The 13,156-nt window shown below is 43.7% G+C and overlaps 2 protein-coding genes across 3 annotated transcripts in view; both read left to right on the forward strand.

Moving 5' to 3' along the window:
* The window catches only part of LOC118415455 (perlucin-like), a 10,458-nt gene extending 3,676 nt beyond the window's left edge, over nt 1–6,782 (forward strand). For both annotated transcript variants that reach the window (XM_035820099.1, XM_035820098.1), the window contains exons 2-4: nt 4,148–4,217; nt 4,671–4,889; nt 5,263–6,782. In XM_035820099.1, coding sequence (XP_035675992.1) covers nt 4,199–4,217; nt 4,671–4,889; nt 5,263–5,435 — 411 coding nt within the window. In that variant the 5' untranslated portion in view covers nt 4,148–4,198 and the 3' untranslated portion in view covers nt 5,436–6,782. The remainder of the gene's footprint in view (nt 1–4,147; nt 4,218–4,670; nt 4,890–5,262) is intronic.
* Nucleotides 6,783–8,232: 1,450 nt separating this feature from the next.
* LOC118415450 (acidic repeat-containing protein-like) lies at nt 8,233–12,795 on the forward strand. Its single transcript, XM_035820095.1, has 4 exons — nt 8,233–8,421; nt 9,498–9,698; nt 10,607–11,254; nt 11,662–12,795. The coding sequence occupies exons 1-4, from the start codon at nt 8,343–8,345 to the stop codon at nt 12,018–12,020; spliced, it is 1,287 nt and encodes a 428-aa protein (XP_035675988.1). The 5' UTR covers nt 8,233–8,342; the 3' UTR covers nt 12,021–12,795.
* Nucleotides 12,796–13,156: the final 361 nt, after the last annotated feature.

Genomic DNA, 13,156 nt, shown 5'->3' on the forward strand with positions numbered 1-13,156 from the left:
TTTGCCGTCAACATAAATTTGACGTGGTTTGCCTCCAAGAGTGCCATGTTTCGTCAACATCTGAAGCGGTGCTCTGGGAGAAGGAATGGGGAGGCCAAGCTTTTTGGGCATTGGGCTCCTCCCAATCTAGAGGTGTGGGTATTTTAGTCTCTCCATCTTTCAATTTTGATGTGGTTAAAAAGTCTTGTGACGACAGTGGGCGTGTTGTCTGTGTCGTCTTGTCCGATGGTGCGCGTAATTTCAAAGTTTGTAACATGTATGCTCCTAACATTTCTGCGGAGCGTACTGGATTTTTTAAAAATTTGTATAAGTTTCTGTCGGGGGCTGAGCCCCTTATTTTGTGTGGTGATTTTAACTGCGTTGAAGATGTTGATATTGATAAGAGGGGCGGGAACCCGGCTCATGGTAGTGGCGGTTCCACCGTTTTAAAAGACATTTGCGCCGATTTTAATGTGCATGACTCTTGGAGACATGAGAATCCTTCTAAAAAGGTCTTCACTTGGAGACAGCCGACCAAAGGTATTGCCTGTCGGCTGGACCGATTTTATTCGTCTAAATGCCTCGTCGTTTCAAACTACTGTTTTTTACCCGCATATTTTACAGACCATGACTGTGTGTCCTTGTCAATTTTACCGGATGTGAAGAAGAAGCCTGGCTTGTGGAAATGTAATGTCTCGATTTTAAAAAGAGACAAAGTTTTAAATGATTTTAAACTCGCTTTTAACAATTGGAAGACTTTGAAACCAGGTTTTCCTTCTTTGCGAGCCTGGTGGGATGATGTAAAGGCTAGAACTCGCTCTCTCCTGATCAGAATTTCTTGTGAACTGGCTAGGGAGAGACGGGAGTCCATGTTTACCTTGAATAATGAACTTGTCGATCTCACCAACAAGATGAACGACGGGGCCTCTTCGGCGGACATCTTGCGTAGGTATGAATGTACTAAGTCTTCCTTGTCCGAGTTGTCCGCTGAGGAGGCTCGCGGTGCTTTTGTTCGGTCCAGAGTCAAGCAATTTGTCGAGGGGGAAAAATGTACCTCGTATTTTGTAAGCCAGGCCTCTTCCCGAAGTAGGCAGCGACGCATTTCTTCGGTCAGAGATTCTACTGGACGTGTTGTCCAAGATGACGAGGAGATTTTAGACATTTTTAAGCTATTTTATGAAGACCTTTTTAGTGCTGAGCCTATTGATAAGTGTGAGGCGAATAACCTTTGTAACAATTTAGAAGGGTCTTTGGATCCTGATGAAGTTTCTTCATTAGAAGGTCCTCTTTCATTGGATGAGCTTTGGGCTGCATTGCGCAGTATGGAGAATAATAAGTCCCCTGGCAGTGACGGTCTCCCGAAGGAATTTTATGTCGCTTTCTGGGACGTCATTGCCGGGGATCTCCTCTCAGTTTTTGAGGAAGTTTTTTCTTCTGGCGAGCTCTCTCAGAGCCAGAGTTTTGGTGTTATTACTCTCCTTCCAAAAAAAAGGGACCCTCTGGACCCGAAGAACCGTCGCCCCATCTCTTTGTTAAATTGCGATTATAAGATTCTTGCAAAGGTCCTTAACAATAGGCTTAAGATGGTTGCCGCCTCGGTCATCAGTCCTGACCAGACATGCGGTATACCAGGCCGGTCGATACAATGTAACCTACTTTTGATGAGAGATATCATTACATATGTTAATATGAATAACTTTGACTGTGCGATCATTTCTCTGGATCAGGCCAAGGCCTTTGATAGAGTGAATATTGATTTTCTTCACTTGACTCTTGCGAAGATGGGTTTTGGCCCGGTTTTTCGCAAATGGGTTGCTATATTGTACCACAACATTACCAGTGCTGTTCTCGTCAATGGGTCGCTATCATCTTCTTTTTCTCTCTCAAGAGGTGTTCGGCAGGGGTGCCCTATGTCACCCCTGCTGTACGCAATTTCTTTGGAGCCATTTGCCGCTACAGTAAGGGCCGACGCTGCGATTCACGGCCTCAGGTTGCCTGGTGGCCGTGAAGTTAAGATCTCGCAGTATGCGGACGATAACTCGGCTATTGTTACAACCGATGAGTCGATCCGCCGGCTCTTTGCTGTTATTGACATGTATAACAGAGGTTCCGGGTCTCTTTTAAATCTTGACAAATGTATGGGTCTCTGGCTAGGTAGTTGGAGGAAAAGACTCGATTGTCCGAAGAATTTTAAATGGACATCTGTATCCATACGTTTATTGGGAGGTACTTTTGGAAGTGTTAATATGCCTTTAGTCAACTGGAGGGAGAGGCAAGCTAAGTTTGAAGCGGTTCTGCGAAGGTGGGACAGCTTCTCTTTATCCTTCGCTGGCAAGGTTGTCGTCGTTAATAACCTTGCTTTATCTACTTTGTGGTATATTGCTCCTGTATTTTCTCCTCCCGAGTCAGTCGTCAAGGACATTACGAGAGCCGTCTTTAAGTTTTTCTGGAGTTCTCGTGCAGAAGTGGTATCTAGACAGACAGTTATGCTACCTTTGGACAAAGGTGGATGGGATCTCATTGATTTTGGAGTGAAGGCCAATTGTTTTTATTGTCGGCCGTTTACCAATATTCTTGACCGGCCGGATCTTCCATGGGTCCAGTTGGCAAAATATTGGCTGGGTTTTTTTGCCCGTCGTTTTGAACCATCATCGTGGTCTAACAGTTCCCCCCACTCTCCTGAGGCTCCACCTCACTATTCTTTGATGCGGAAGCTCACCTTGGAGTTTGTTAATGCTTCTGCTTCGAAGACTTGGGACAGGATATGCACCGTGCAGTCTTTGTACAAAGCTGCCATTTTAGCTCGTTCTCATACCCCTTCCGCTTGTTTTTTAGAGCGGGGTGTTGATTGGTCGCTTGTTTTTTCAACGGTGCATAACACTCTCCTTGAGAATAACCTAAAGGAGCTTTCCTGGAAGGTCGCACATGGGGCTCTCAAAACCAACTACTTGACTTGTTCGATTTGGCACAGAACTCCTTCCCCTCTTTGTCCGAGGAGAAACTGTAGAGCTACGGAGACCGTTACCCATGCCATCTGGTCTTGTGGCGAGGTGCTCCTGACCTGGACTTGGGTCGAAGGGTTCATTAGGCGATGGGTGGTCTCTAGTTTTCGTGTTTCTCGCGCGGTCGCTCTCTATGGTGTTATGTCGTCTACCCTGAAGAAGTGTAAGAGAGATGTCTGCACCTACATTTTGGCCGTCGCTCGGTCTAAGATTTGGTGGTCCAGGTGTCAGGCTCTCTTTGACAATAATTTCGTATCTCACATTGAGCTGGTGTCTCTAATCAAGGAGGCTCTTAGGTTTAAACTCAAGATGGAGTTTGTTCGACTTGGTTCTGAAAGTTTCTTGGCTGAGTGGTGCCAATCTGTTAGATGGGCAAGTGTGCGGACGGGAGTTTTGGTTCTACGTTTTTAGAGTCCTTGTCGTAGTAGTCTTTGTTTGGTGCTACAGTCTGTCTTTGCTATTGGTGGATTGTCTGTTAGATGTTCAGTGTGTGTGGTCAGTCCTTCACTATGGTGTTCTCCTTCTACTCTCTAGTCCTCTTTATAATTTCCAGTTTGCTTTGATGTGTCGTTTCTTGGCAGAAGGGTGGGCGGGTGCAAGTCTGCCTCGGGTGGAATGGCACATCCTTTTTCTTTGTTTCCATTCATGAGTTGTTTCTTCTTATATTATGATGGTTTTCAGTTTGGTCTCTGTCTGTATTACTAAAACTGTTTGTATACCCAAAATAACAAAGGGCCTTTGGAAGGGGCTTTGGAAGGGCTGGGTTAAAAGGTCCGTCCATTGATCCATGGAAAAAAGCTGGCGTAAAGCCTTGCCTGGCGGCAAGGCAAAAAATTAGAATTTATTTTTTAAAGCAACAGCAGCAGAAAACTTTTCATAAATGAAAATGACATGATTCCGTTGGTATATATCGACGTATCGCAATATACTTTTGACACGAGAGAAGAACATTGAACTTCTGTAAACTCCTCTCCAACAAGCAAGCAAACAAACAAACCTTTAACAATGATTTATGGTTCATTATTGCTTCACAATGCAAGTTTCAACTACAGTTTACGGCATAGTTCCTAATCTAAAGCTAGAAATGTGAATTACGATTAATTATTTTCTTTAATTTCATCAAAATATTTGTTTAAAAAGACGATATATATATATCTGCTTCACAGGTAACAGAAAAAGCAGAAGACCTGACAGTAACGGTTGACGATGAAACAACCATGCAGACTGTTTCAGCAGGTAAGAACTTAAAGTACTTAAGTACACGTCGGGCCACGCGGACCCCGGGAACGCTACTTCCTCTTTATCCTTAGGGTAAACTACACCGATATCCGTTCTTTTTAAAAGCAGTGTATTTGGGGATGTCAAGGACAAGGCGACAGACGGTAGTTTCAAACTGTTATGTTTTTGTTTGAATATTGTAATATGAAACTACCGACCATAACCATTAAATGGATAATACTGTTCAGACTATCTTTGTAAAGGCTTCGAGGGGTACCTCTGAACCAGTATCTAGTAATTATATTTTGCAATGTTTCTAACATGTGCTGATAATTTAGGAAGAGCAAAGTTAAAACCTATTTTTTAATAATAGAATCAATGACATGTTCTGATGGCTACAGACAATTTCATTGTGACCTGTATTTAAAGCTGAACCAATGAATAAATGAATATATGACCCTTTGTATTCAGCGACCTGCCCTGACGGTTACATGAAGTACCGCGAAGTCTGCTACAAGGCATTTGACACGTACAAAACGTTCTCCGAGTCGGCTGAGATCTGTCGGTCTGACGGAGGAACCCTCGCCATGCCCCGAGACGCCGGCATCAACGCCTTCCTCTACTCTCTCACGACCACGTTAGGCAGCAATGACGACTTCTGGTTCGGCTTGCACGATCAGCGACAGGAAGGTAAGTACGGTGGCCCAGAAGGACAATCTGGTGCCCCTTTCAACCCTTCTTTTCTTCAAATTCTTGTCCTATATATTTCTGTGATAATGTTTTTCTTTGCCCTCTTTGTGTACCCATGAACAGCCTTTTGTTAATTATTGCCCTTTTCTGTGTGAATTTCTCTTCACTATTGTTTTTTCTTCCGTTTCTATGGCAGGAATGGGTTCATTTTATAACGTTTTGCAGGGTGTGTTGGCTTGAAAAAGAAGAGAAGCAGGGGAAAAAGAAGGAAAGAGACGTTTTTCTTTGGGCAAATAACGAGCAAGGACAAGATTATTGACGAAAAAATTACAGGAACAAACAAATTCAACATTATTCTTCTGGGCCACCGTAGGTAAGTGGACATGGATGGACGACACCGCACTGGGAACCGGCAACTACACCGCCTGGGCAGCGGACCAACCCAACAGTTATAAAGGAGAGGAAGACTGCGCCTTGCTGCACACGGGCTGGTACGATTACCCTTGTCAGGAGAAGGAGGGCTTCTTCTGTCAGGTCATACCGTGAGGCCGGCGTCGCAATTTTCCTTCTCGTATCAAAAACGCTCGTCCCCTTTCCAAGCTTAACGGCAGTTGCTATATCGCCGATTATTTTTAACCATATCCGAGCGTTTCATTACTTTTGCGAGACTAGCAAGAAGCAAAAATGTATGTAAAGCAACGTTTAGATTACAAATATACGTAATAAATGGTAAAAGAATAAAAAAGTGTATTGATTCGGGGTTGAACACGAGTCAAAAATTGAAGAAAAAACCCTAAGTCCCAATCTTGGGGGAGTAGAAATAATTGGAGAGAGATTTCTAATGCATAACTTGATGACAACGATCGTTTATGAGTAGCTTCGCCGCATTTCAAGATCGCCAGAGAGTCGAGAATATTGGCTTGTAAAAATAAAGATATCACACTGGTGACCTACAATCATTGGCCGATATCTAGAAATCTCGCAGTAATCGAGAGGTATTGAGGTATTGCTGTCCTGCAGAGATCGCACGCCCGTCGAGTGAGGTTTTTATTTGCTGCTGTGTAACGCATCACAAACATGACATTGGCATGTATAAAACATTTCATTCAGTTTGCACGACTAGCCTATTCATAGCATTGCATGCGTGGAAGAGTGCGTGTTGACAAAGTAGTCTGGGCAAAAACGTAACGTGACATATTTGTATGGTCTCCCCACCATCTAAATGTTAAGTAAATCTTATGTAAGTTATTTGATGTAAATTAGAAACAGCACCTCCAATTCTGTATGAATGTTTTTCGTATTTAACGAATACGTGTGCTGCCCGCCATAACATTGTTCCACACATGTAGTGAGATGACATAACCCCCCAAACGTTCAGAATTATTGTTAATTGACCTTAGCATGCATTCCTTATCGGGGCTGAACAGTATTGATTTTACGATACCGTTGTTTTGTATAACACTGTTACTAATGAAGATATGAACAGTGTAGAAACGACATATTGAACAGACGTTTGAAATCTGATACTATCAGCAATAACGACAAGAGCATAGACTTTTGTGGGCATCATATTGACGAGTGTACTTCGGTTGAATGAGTTTTTGTTTCCGTTGATTTGTTAATTGGCCGTTTCAGTCCCACAATTTTATTTTGTTCCGACAGACGTAGAAATGCAAAATAAAAAACCTGCAAATTAATACTAGTATTTCACGACTACATTTCATCAATATTTCTACTCGATTACTAGTTTAAGAAGTCTTGTTTCATTTGTGTATGAAAATATTGGCAGAAAAAAAGAAGAGTTGGGTCCCACTATATTGGCCGGGCTGAGACGCAGTGCCTATTCACGGGCGCGATCCCGCTACTGATCGACACGGGGACTTTTGCCTGCTTTGTTTCCAACCTGGGCCGGTGCGTCCCTCCTTAGACGACCTGGTTGCCCTGGGCTCCCCCGGGGTAACCATATCGATGCCGAACTTAGCGTGGACGCCCGATCGCCATAGGACAGCACGCCGCAGAACCCCCGGCATCAAGCGGTCCACCAACCCCAGCCTCCAGGTAGCTGGATTACAGGCGCGCGCCACCACGCCCAGCTGAAAGTTGCGTTTCCAAATGGAGGCTTTAAACCGATGTATCGCGTGATCCAGATGTGTTTCTCCCAAAAATCGCTAGAAGGTGCTGTTGCAAGTAGCCTATCGATTAGTTGAAGGAGTGTCCTTATACCCCTGTCACATTTGGCGAAAATCGATCGGACGACAATTCTGCGGCAATCGCCCGAGCCTCGCTTATAATAATAACTTTATTGCACAACAATTTTACAAGGTACAAAGTATGGCTTATTTTTGACAGTGACGGTTTTCAGGTGAAAAATACGCGCAACCCTCTGTGACTCTGCTGATCTTAAATATGGCCGATGTTCCACCGAAGATCGTGGATCATGTGACAGGGGCATCAGCTGTGAGGATTCCGCAGACTTTCATGATCTCGTGTTCGGAGAATTCGTCCATGCCTAACGTCTGGCGGATCACACGCACCACGTTCCGCCCCACACAGTCTCCATTCTGGAAAAAGAAATCATTCTCAAGTGTAGTTTTGGCATGTTACGCGGATAGCTTCGGCTCTTCTTTCACTGGTCGTACATATCAGTAGCCTGAGTATGGTACTCAGGCTACCGACATGTACGGCCATCCTCCGTATAGTGACCGCTGGCTCAATATTTTCGCACCCAGGCCAGGATATCAGTTCTGTAATAGTACAAGCTGCGTGCGTTTTGATTGTCGCACGCTTCATTCAATGGGGGAAAAAAACTTTTGCCGTTTTAAGGGAATGCGTCAACTCTTGTGGAATAGCGGAATAGCTGATACATGAATTAATATGCCAAGACGTAGTGCCTTTTATTTTGGGTTGGAATAGTTGGTTGAGTAGTTTGTGGAATCATAGCATATGCCCCCAAAATCAATTTCGCCAAAAACACATCGCTTATCACACTTGCTAGCCAATTAGTCATGCCATTTCGCAGCAGATTATGAGAATTGTGTGCTCAAAGCTTGACCCTCGCAACTCCATCCTCTCCTTGCCGTGCAATATTAGTCTGTGCACCGTTAGATTGATGCAAACGCTGATAAAGATACTAGAATATTGGCGTTGAAAGGCAAAGAAAATTAGTTGGTTCGTCATCATCAAAGTGACGTTTCATGTGGTCCAAGCTTTGTGACGTAACAATACGTCACGTGACGTAGGTAAAACGGAATGTTTAGGATCATGGGAAGGCTTTGTGACGTAATCACGCCCTACCTGTGTGCTAACAGATGCAGTGCTTATGACGTCATAACAAGACTTTTTTCATCTCAGTGCAAAGAGATCCAACTGCGGATGTGCATTTTCATTCTCCTACTGGCTTTTTCATTTGCGTCTTGAAATTCGTTAAGTTATGTTGTTTGATTTAGTGAGAAAATGATAGGCTTGATGTTAGTGACCACTGGGGTACTCCAGGACTTAATGACGAGGTCTATCAACGTCCTGCTGAGGTCAGGTAAGTGCAACGTTACGTCATCCCTTCACTTACTATCAAACCGGGTCCGTTCCACAGCGTCAACGTTCTAGAGAACGTAAAGACAACGGTCTTGCATAGGTATACGTGTTGAAAATAAAACGTTTTCACATTACCGTGTTACTACATAGGAGACAACGTCTGAAAAAATTGTATTATCAAGGAACAAAATCAGCCCCACATTTCTCATTACATGTGAAGGATACACAACTAGCCGGATACATAACTACTTTGACGTCCGAGCGATTTATTGCTTTCTTAGATGGAAGGCGGAGGAAGGCGTTCAGCAACACCGCTTACTGAACACAAATGGAACAGTAACCTTTTGTTCTAGAACTAATTTTTCCTAGATATAGTACAACGTTTCTGGTATGTCAAATTCAAGAACACAGTTTTCCGAAAAGGAAAATGTGGTTTCTTTCGGGTTGGATACAAAAACCTTTTCACGATACCGAGTTACTCAATGGGAGACAAGGTCTAAAAATATATGTGCGCAAGTAAAAGAATCAGCCCAAGAATTTCCATGACATCATAATATGTAATATTACATCATAATATGTACTATTATTTAGACGTTCGATTTAATGCTTTCTCATACTGAAGGCGGGAGACGGGGTTCAGAAACACTGCTTAGAACAACGTCACAGTTCCGAACCGGGGCCCGGCCGGGCTGTTTGTAGGAACTAAGAATAGAAATGTATGCACAAATATGCACAAATAATGTCCACGACTATTCCTTTTACGTCTTGCGTAGGTTGTTGTACTTTTTTCATACTTTTTTTCATTTTTTGCGTAGGTTGTTGTACTTTTTTCATACTTTTTGTTCCCGAAACCTGTCCGGCCGGGCCCCGGTTTTGAAATGACACGTATGAATATGCATGAAACAATACCCTTTTGTTCTAGAACAAACTCATTCTTAGATATCGTACAAAACTTGCAGATATAGAAATGAATTCAAGAACAAAGTTTTAAGAAAATTCCATAGTCACCGTTTAGTGATGTTTAAAAGGTTGACATGCTCTGATAATGCTTAAATGACATAACGTATATATTTTCAGTCGCAGTATCAGCACAGACTGTCAGGCCTGAGACTACTGCGTGCAAGACAGACATGCGCAATGGCTCTGACGTGGCTGCTGAGTCCGAGACGAAGCCGGAGAGTCGCGAGAGTCTAAATGGACCAGGCGCATGCGCACCTACGGATGAGGCCCCACAGACCAGTGTAGCAGGAAAGTCCGCATCACCGGCAGATGTTGTAGGTAAGAATGGTTTTGGTCAAGACATTTTGGTCGTAATTTAGAACTTTACAACTTTAGAACTTTATTAAAATCACCACCTTGCAGGCATTTAGCCTGAATTGTGTTGGTGTTTACAAACTTCGTTATTAACATTGTTTATAAAGTTATTACAATTCTAAAAACACTTGAAATTGAGACATAATAATTTTGCTAAGCAACACAAATTGCAGACTTTAAATGAATATATACAATATTGGTAAAGATGAGTAAGACACAAGTCATACGACAGTTGATGTGAAAGTGCCTTAACTGTGATTCAACAGAGCAAGGGCCCTGGGGATAAACGATTGGGAATTTGCAATAAGTTAAACAAAGGTTGCAAATAGAATGAAGTGTGCTATACATGACTTTTCTTTTCAAAACATGTATTGATATTGACCTAGAATTACTAATCATATATATATGCAAACAAGGGATCTACTGGTACTGTGCCGTTTCGTATTTCGCCTTCCAACATAAGAGGGGCTTACACAGATTACTACAACACATAAAACATGAAACTTTTAATATAGAATGAGTCTTTCCTAAGCCTAACTGTTTTAGAACTCCTGCAGCAATGTCGATATACTTTCTAAAAAAAGTGAAAATGTGTCCTGATTTGTAGGACACCTCATAGCTAAGGCTTAGGTCACATTTAAAAAAAGGGGCCCGGCCGGGCAGCTATAGGGAGCAAAGCAAATAATAGAAAAGACATCAAAATACACAAGATGTCAAAATAAGATTCAAGGGCATACTTTGTGTATTTTTCTTGGTATACAATTTGATTTCTCGTTTCTTGAAACATCCCGGTCGGGCCCCGGCTTGGAAATGTGACCCAGGCCTAAAGAGAAATGATGATTTAACGTTAAATGTTTTGCATTATTTTGCAGACAACCGGAGTGGCCGTGGCACAGATGACACCATGGCCAGTGTCGGAGTCTGCGACGACACCACGGCCAGTGTCCGTGTCTGCGACGACACCACGGCCAGTGTCCGTGTCTGCGACGACACCACGGCCAGTGTCCGTGTCTGCGACGACACCACGGCCAGTGTCCGTGTCTGCGACGACACCACGGCCAGTGTCCGTGTCTGCGACGACACCACGGCCAGTGTCCGTGTCTGCGACGACACCAAGGCCAGTGTCCGTGTCTGCGACGACACCAAGGCCAGTGTCCGTGTCTGCGACGACACCACGGCCAGTGTCCGTGTCTGCGACGACACCACGGCCAGTGTCCGTGTCTGCGACGACACCACGGCCAGTGTCCGTGTCTGCGACGACACCACGGCCAGTGTCCGTGTCTGCGACGACACCATGGCCAGTGTCCGTGTCTGCGACGACACCAAGGCCAGTGTCCGTGTCTGCGACGACACCATGGCCAGTGTCCGTGTCTGCGACGACACCACGGCCATTGTCGGAGTCTACGACAAGAAGCCGGAGAGTCGCGAGAGCCTGAATGGGCCAGGCGCATGCGCACCTATGGGTGACGCACCACAAGCCAGGAGGGCCGGAAAGTCCGCATCACCGGCAGGTGTTGTAGGTGAGAATGGTTTTGGTCAAGGAAATTCTGATCGTTATTTGCAAGAATGAAAAAATAAAATTAAAAAAAGAAGTGTGTAATATTTGTCTTTTGTTTTGAAATTATAGATCAATATTGAACCAGAACTACTCCTTATATGTATATATGCAAGTAAAGGATCTACTAGTACTGTACCATTTCGTATTTCGGCTTCTAAGTTGGGAGGGGCTTACACAGATTACTACAACACATTAAACGTGAAACTTTTGATAGAGAACGAGTCTTTCCTAAACCTAGCTGCAGCAATGTCAATATCCTTTCTAAAAAAAGGTGAAAATATGTTTGCTTGTCCTGATTTTCTGAGACATCTCATAGCTAAAGAGAACTAATGCTTTAAATGTTTTGCATTCTTTTTGTAGTCCTTACAGGTCGACCTGCTCCGGTCAACCTGCCCCGTCAAAGCTCTCTGGTGCCTACCCCTGCACGGTCTACAGGCGACCGGGATGGACAGCGTCCAGCCAACAAGACCGGTGCCAGGAAGAAGGTAACCTTCGCACCGTCTACAGACGATCGGGATGCCCAGCATTCAGCTGACAAGAGTAGTGCCAGGAAGAAGGAAACTGGCGGCTCAGCCGGGGGTACAAAGCTGAAGGCGAAGGAAGCGCAGAAGGTGGGGAAGATGAGAAGAGGAGGCAGGAGGCAGGCGCCGGCGAAGTCTCGGGAGGCGGCAAAGTCTCACGAGAAGAAAAAGTATGGTAAGAAGGCGGCTAAGAAGGCTCGTTTGTAGCGCAGAAGGTAGCAGAGAGTGCTGACATGTACGCGGTGGCGAGCCTTTCCAAACGCACGGATCGGAACCAGGGTGTCTGCAGCTATGTACCCACTCACGCCGAATCTGATCTTCCGTGCACCGGACAGTAGCTTAGTAATCAGTAGATATGTAAGCAGTAAGCAGCAGATACGTCCGAACAGACTGGTTGGTTTTGCGTGTAAAAGTCGCTCCTTTCGTATCTGAGAGAGGTGATGTTATCGAGGACATGATACAATGTTCTTGATATTGATTATATAGTATATTGTGATATTGATGTACATTGAACGTATATATACTTCTGTGCGTACAGACCGGTCAGTTTTGCGTGTAAAACACGCTCCTTTCGTATCTGAGAGAGGTGATGTTATCAAGGACATGATACAATGTCTTGATATTATATGCATATCGAATGATGATATTGATATATGTTGAACGTATGTGGTATGTCTTCTGTGCATCAATAGATACACACGAACAGACCGGGTAGTTTTGTGTGTAAAATTAACCCCCTTCGTAGCCGAGAGAGGAGATATTATCAAGGACATGATACAATGTTCTTGATATAGGATATGAATATATGAAGCTTTGTCACACATATGAAGTTGTAAACTACAGGTAGAATTTTATCCTGTAGTGCATAAATTCCACGTGGTATTATATCCGTGTATTTAGAAGTCTACTATGTCTCAGCTATAAAGTTGCTGACGTTGTGAAGTACACATTAGAATAAAAGAACATGTTATTGTTGTCATGACACCGTGGTTCGTAGTTTTACTTATGGCCTGTATAGTAGTACAAATGAATGTTTTGAGAAAGAAAGAGGAAGAGAGGCAGAGAGAGAAAGAGGGAGAGAGAAAGGGAGAAAGACAGAAGGAAAGAGATGGAGAGGGGGGAAAACATTCAGCACCAGGGACAGGCCTATTCAGCTGAGTGCCGACAGTACTAACTGCAGAATACACTATCAAGTTACGCCATCATGGCCCATTCACGCTTCTGGGCTAAAGTAGAAATGTTTATGTCTTCTATTTTACATTACCCTAATGTTGACATTCATGGGGTTTTATTGAAGTTTTCTTCTTGTGTCTCATTGTTATGATAAGATACTCCTACATTTA

This window comes from Branchiostoma floridae, chromosome 5 (genome assembly GCF_000003815.2).
Source record: "Branchiostoma floridae strain S238N-H82 chromosome 5, Bfl_VNyyK, whole genome shotgun sequence".
NCBI lineage: Eukaryota > Metazoa > Chordata > Leptocardii > Amphioxiformes > Branchiostomatidae > Branchiostoma > Branchiostoma floridae.

Coding starts and splice junctions, on each gene's coding strand:
- LOC118415450 (XM_035820095.1), top strand. CDS start 8,343: ATGATAGGCTTGATGTTAGTGACCACTGGGGTACTCCAGGACTTAATG. Junction 8,422..9,497: donor CAACGTCCTGCTGAGGTCAG/GTAAGTGCAACG, acceptor ATATATTTTCAG/TCGCAGTATCAGCACAGACT. Junction 9,699..10,606: donor ATCACCGGCAGATGTTGTAG/GTAAGAATGGTT, acceptor ATTATTTTGCAG/ACAACCGGAGTGGCCGTGGC.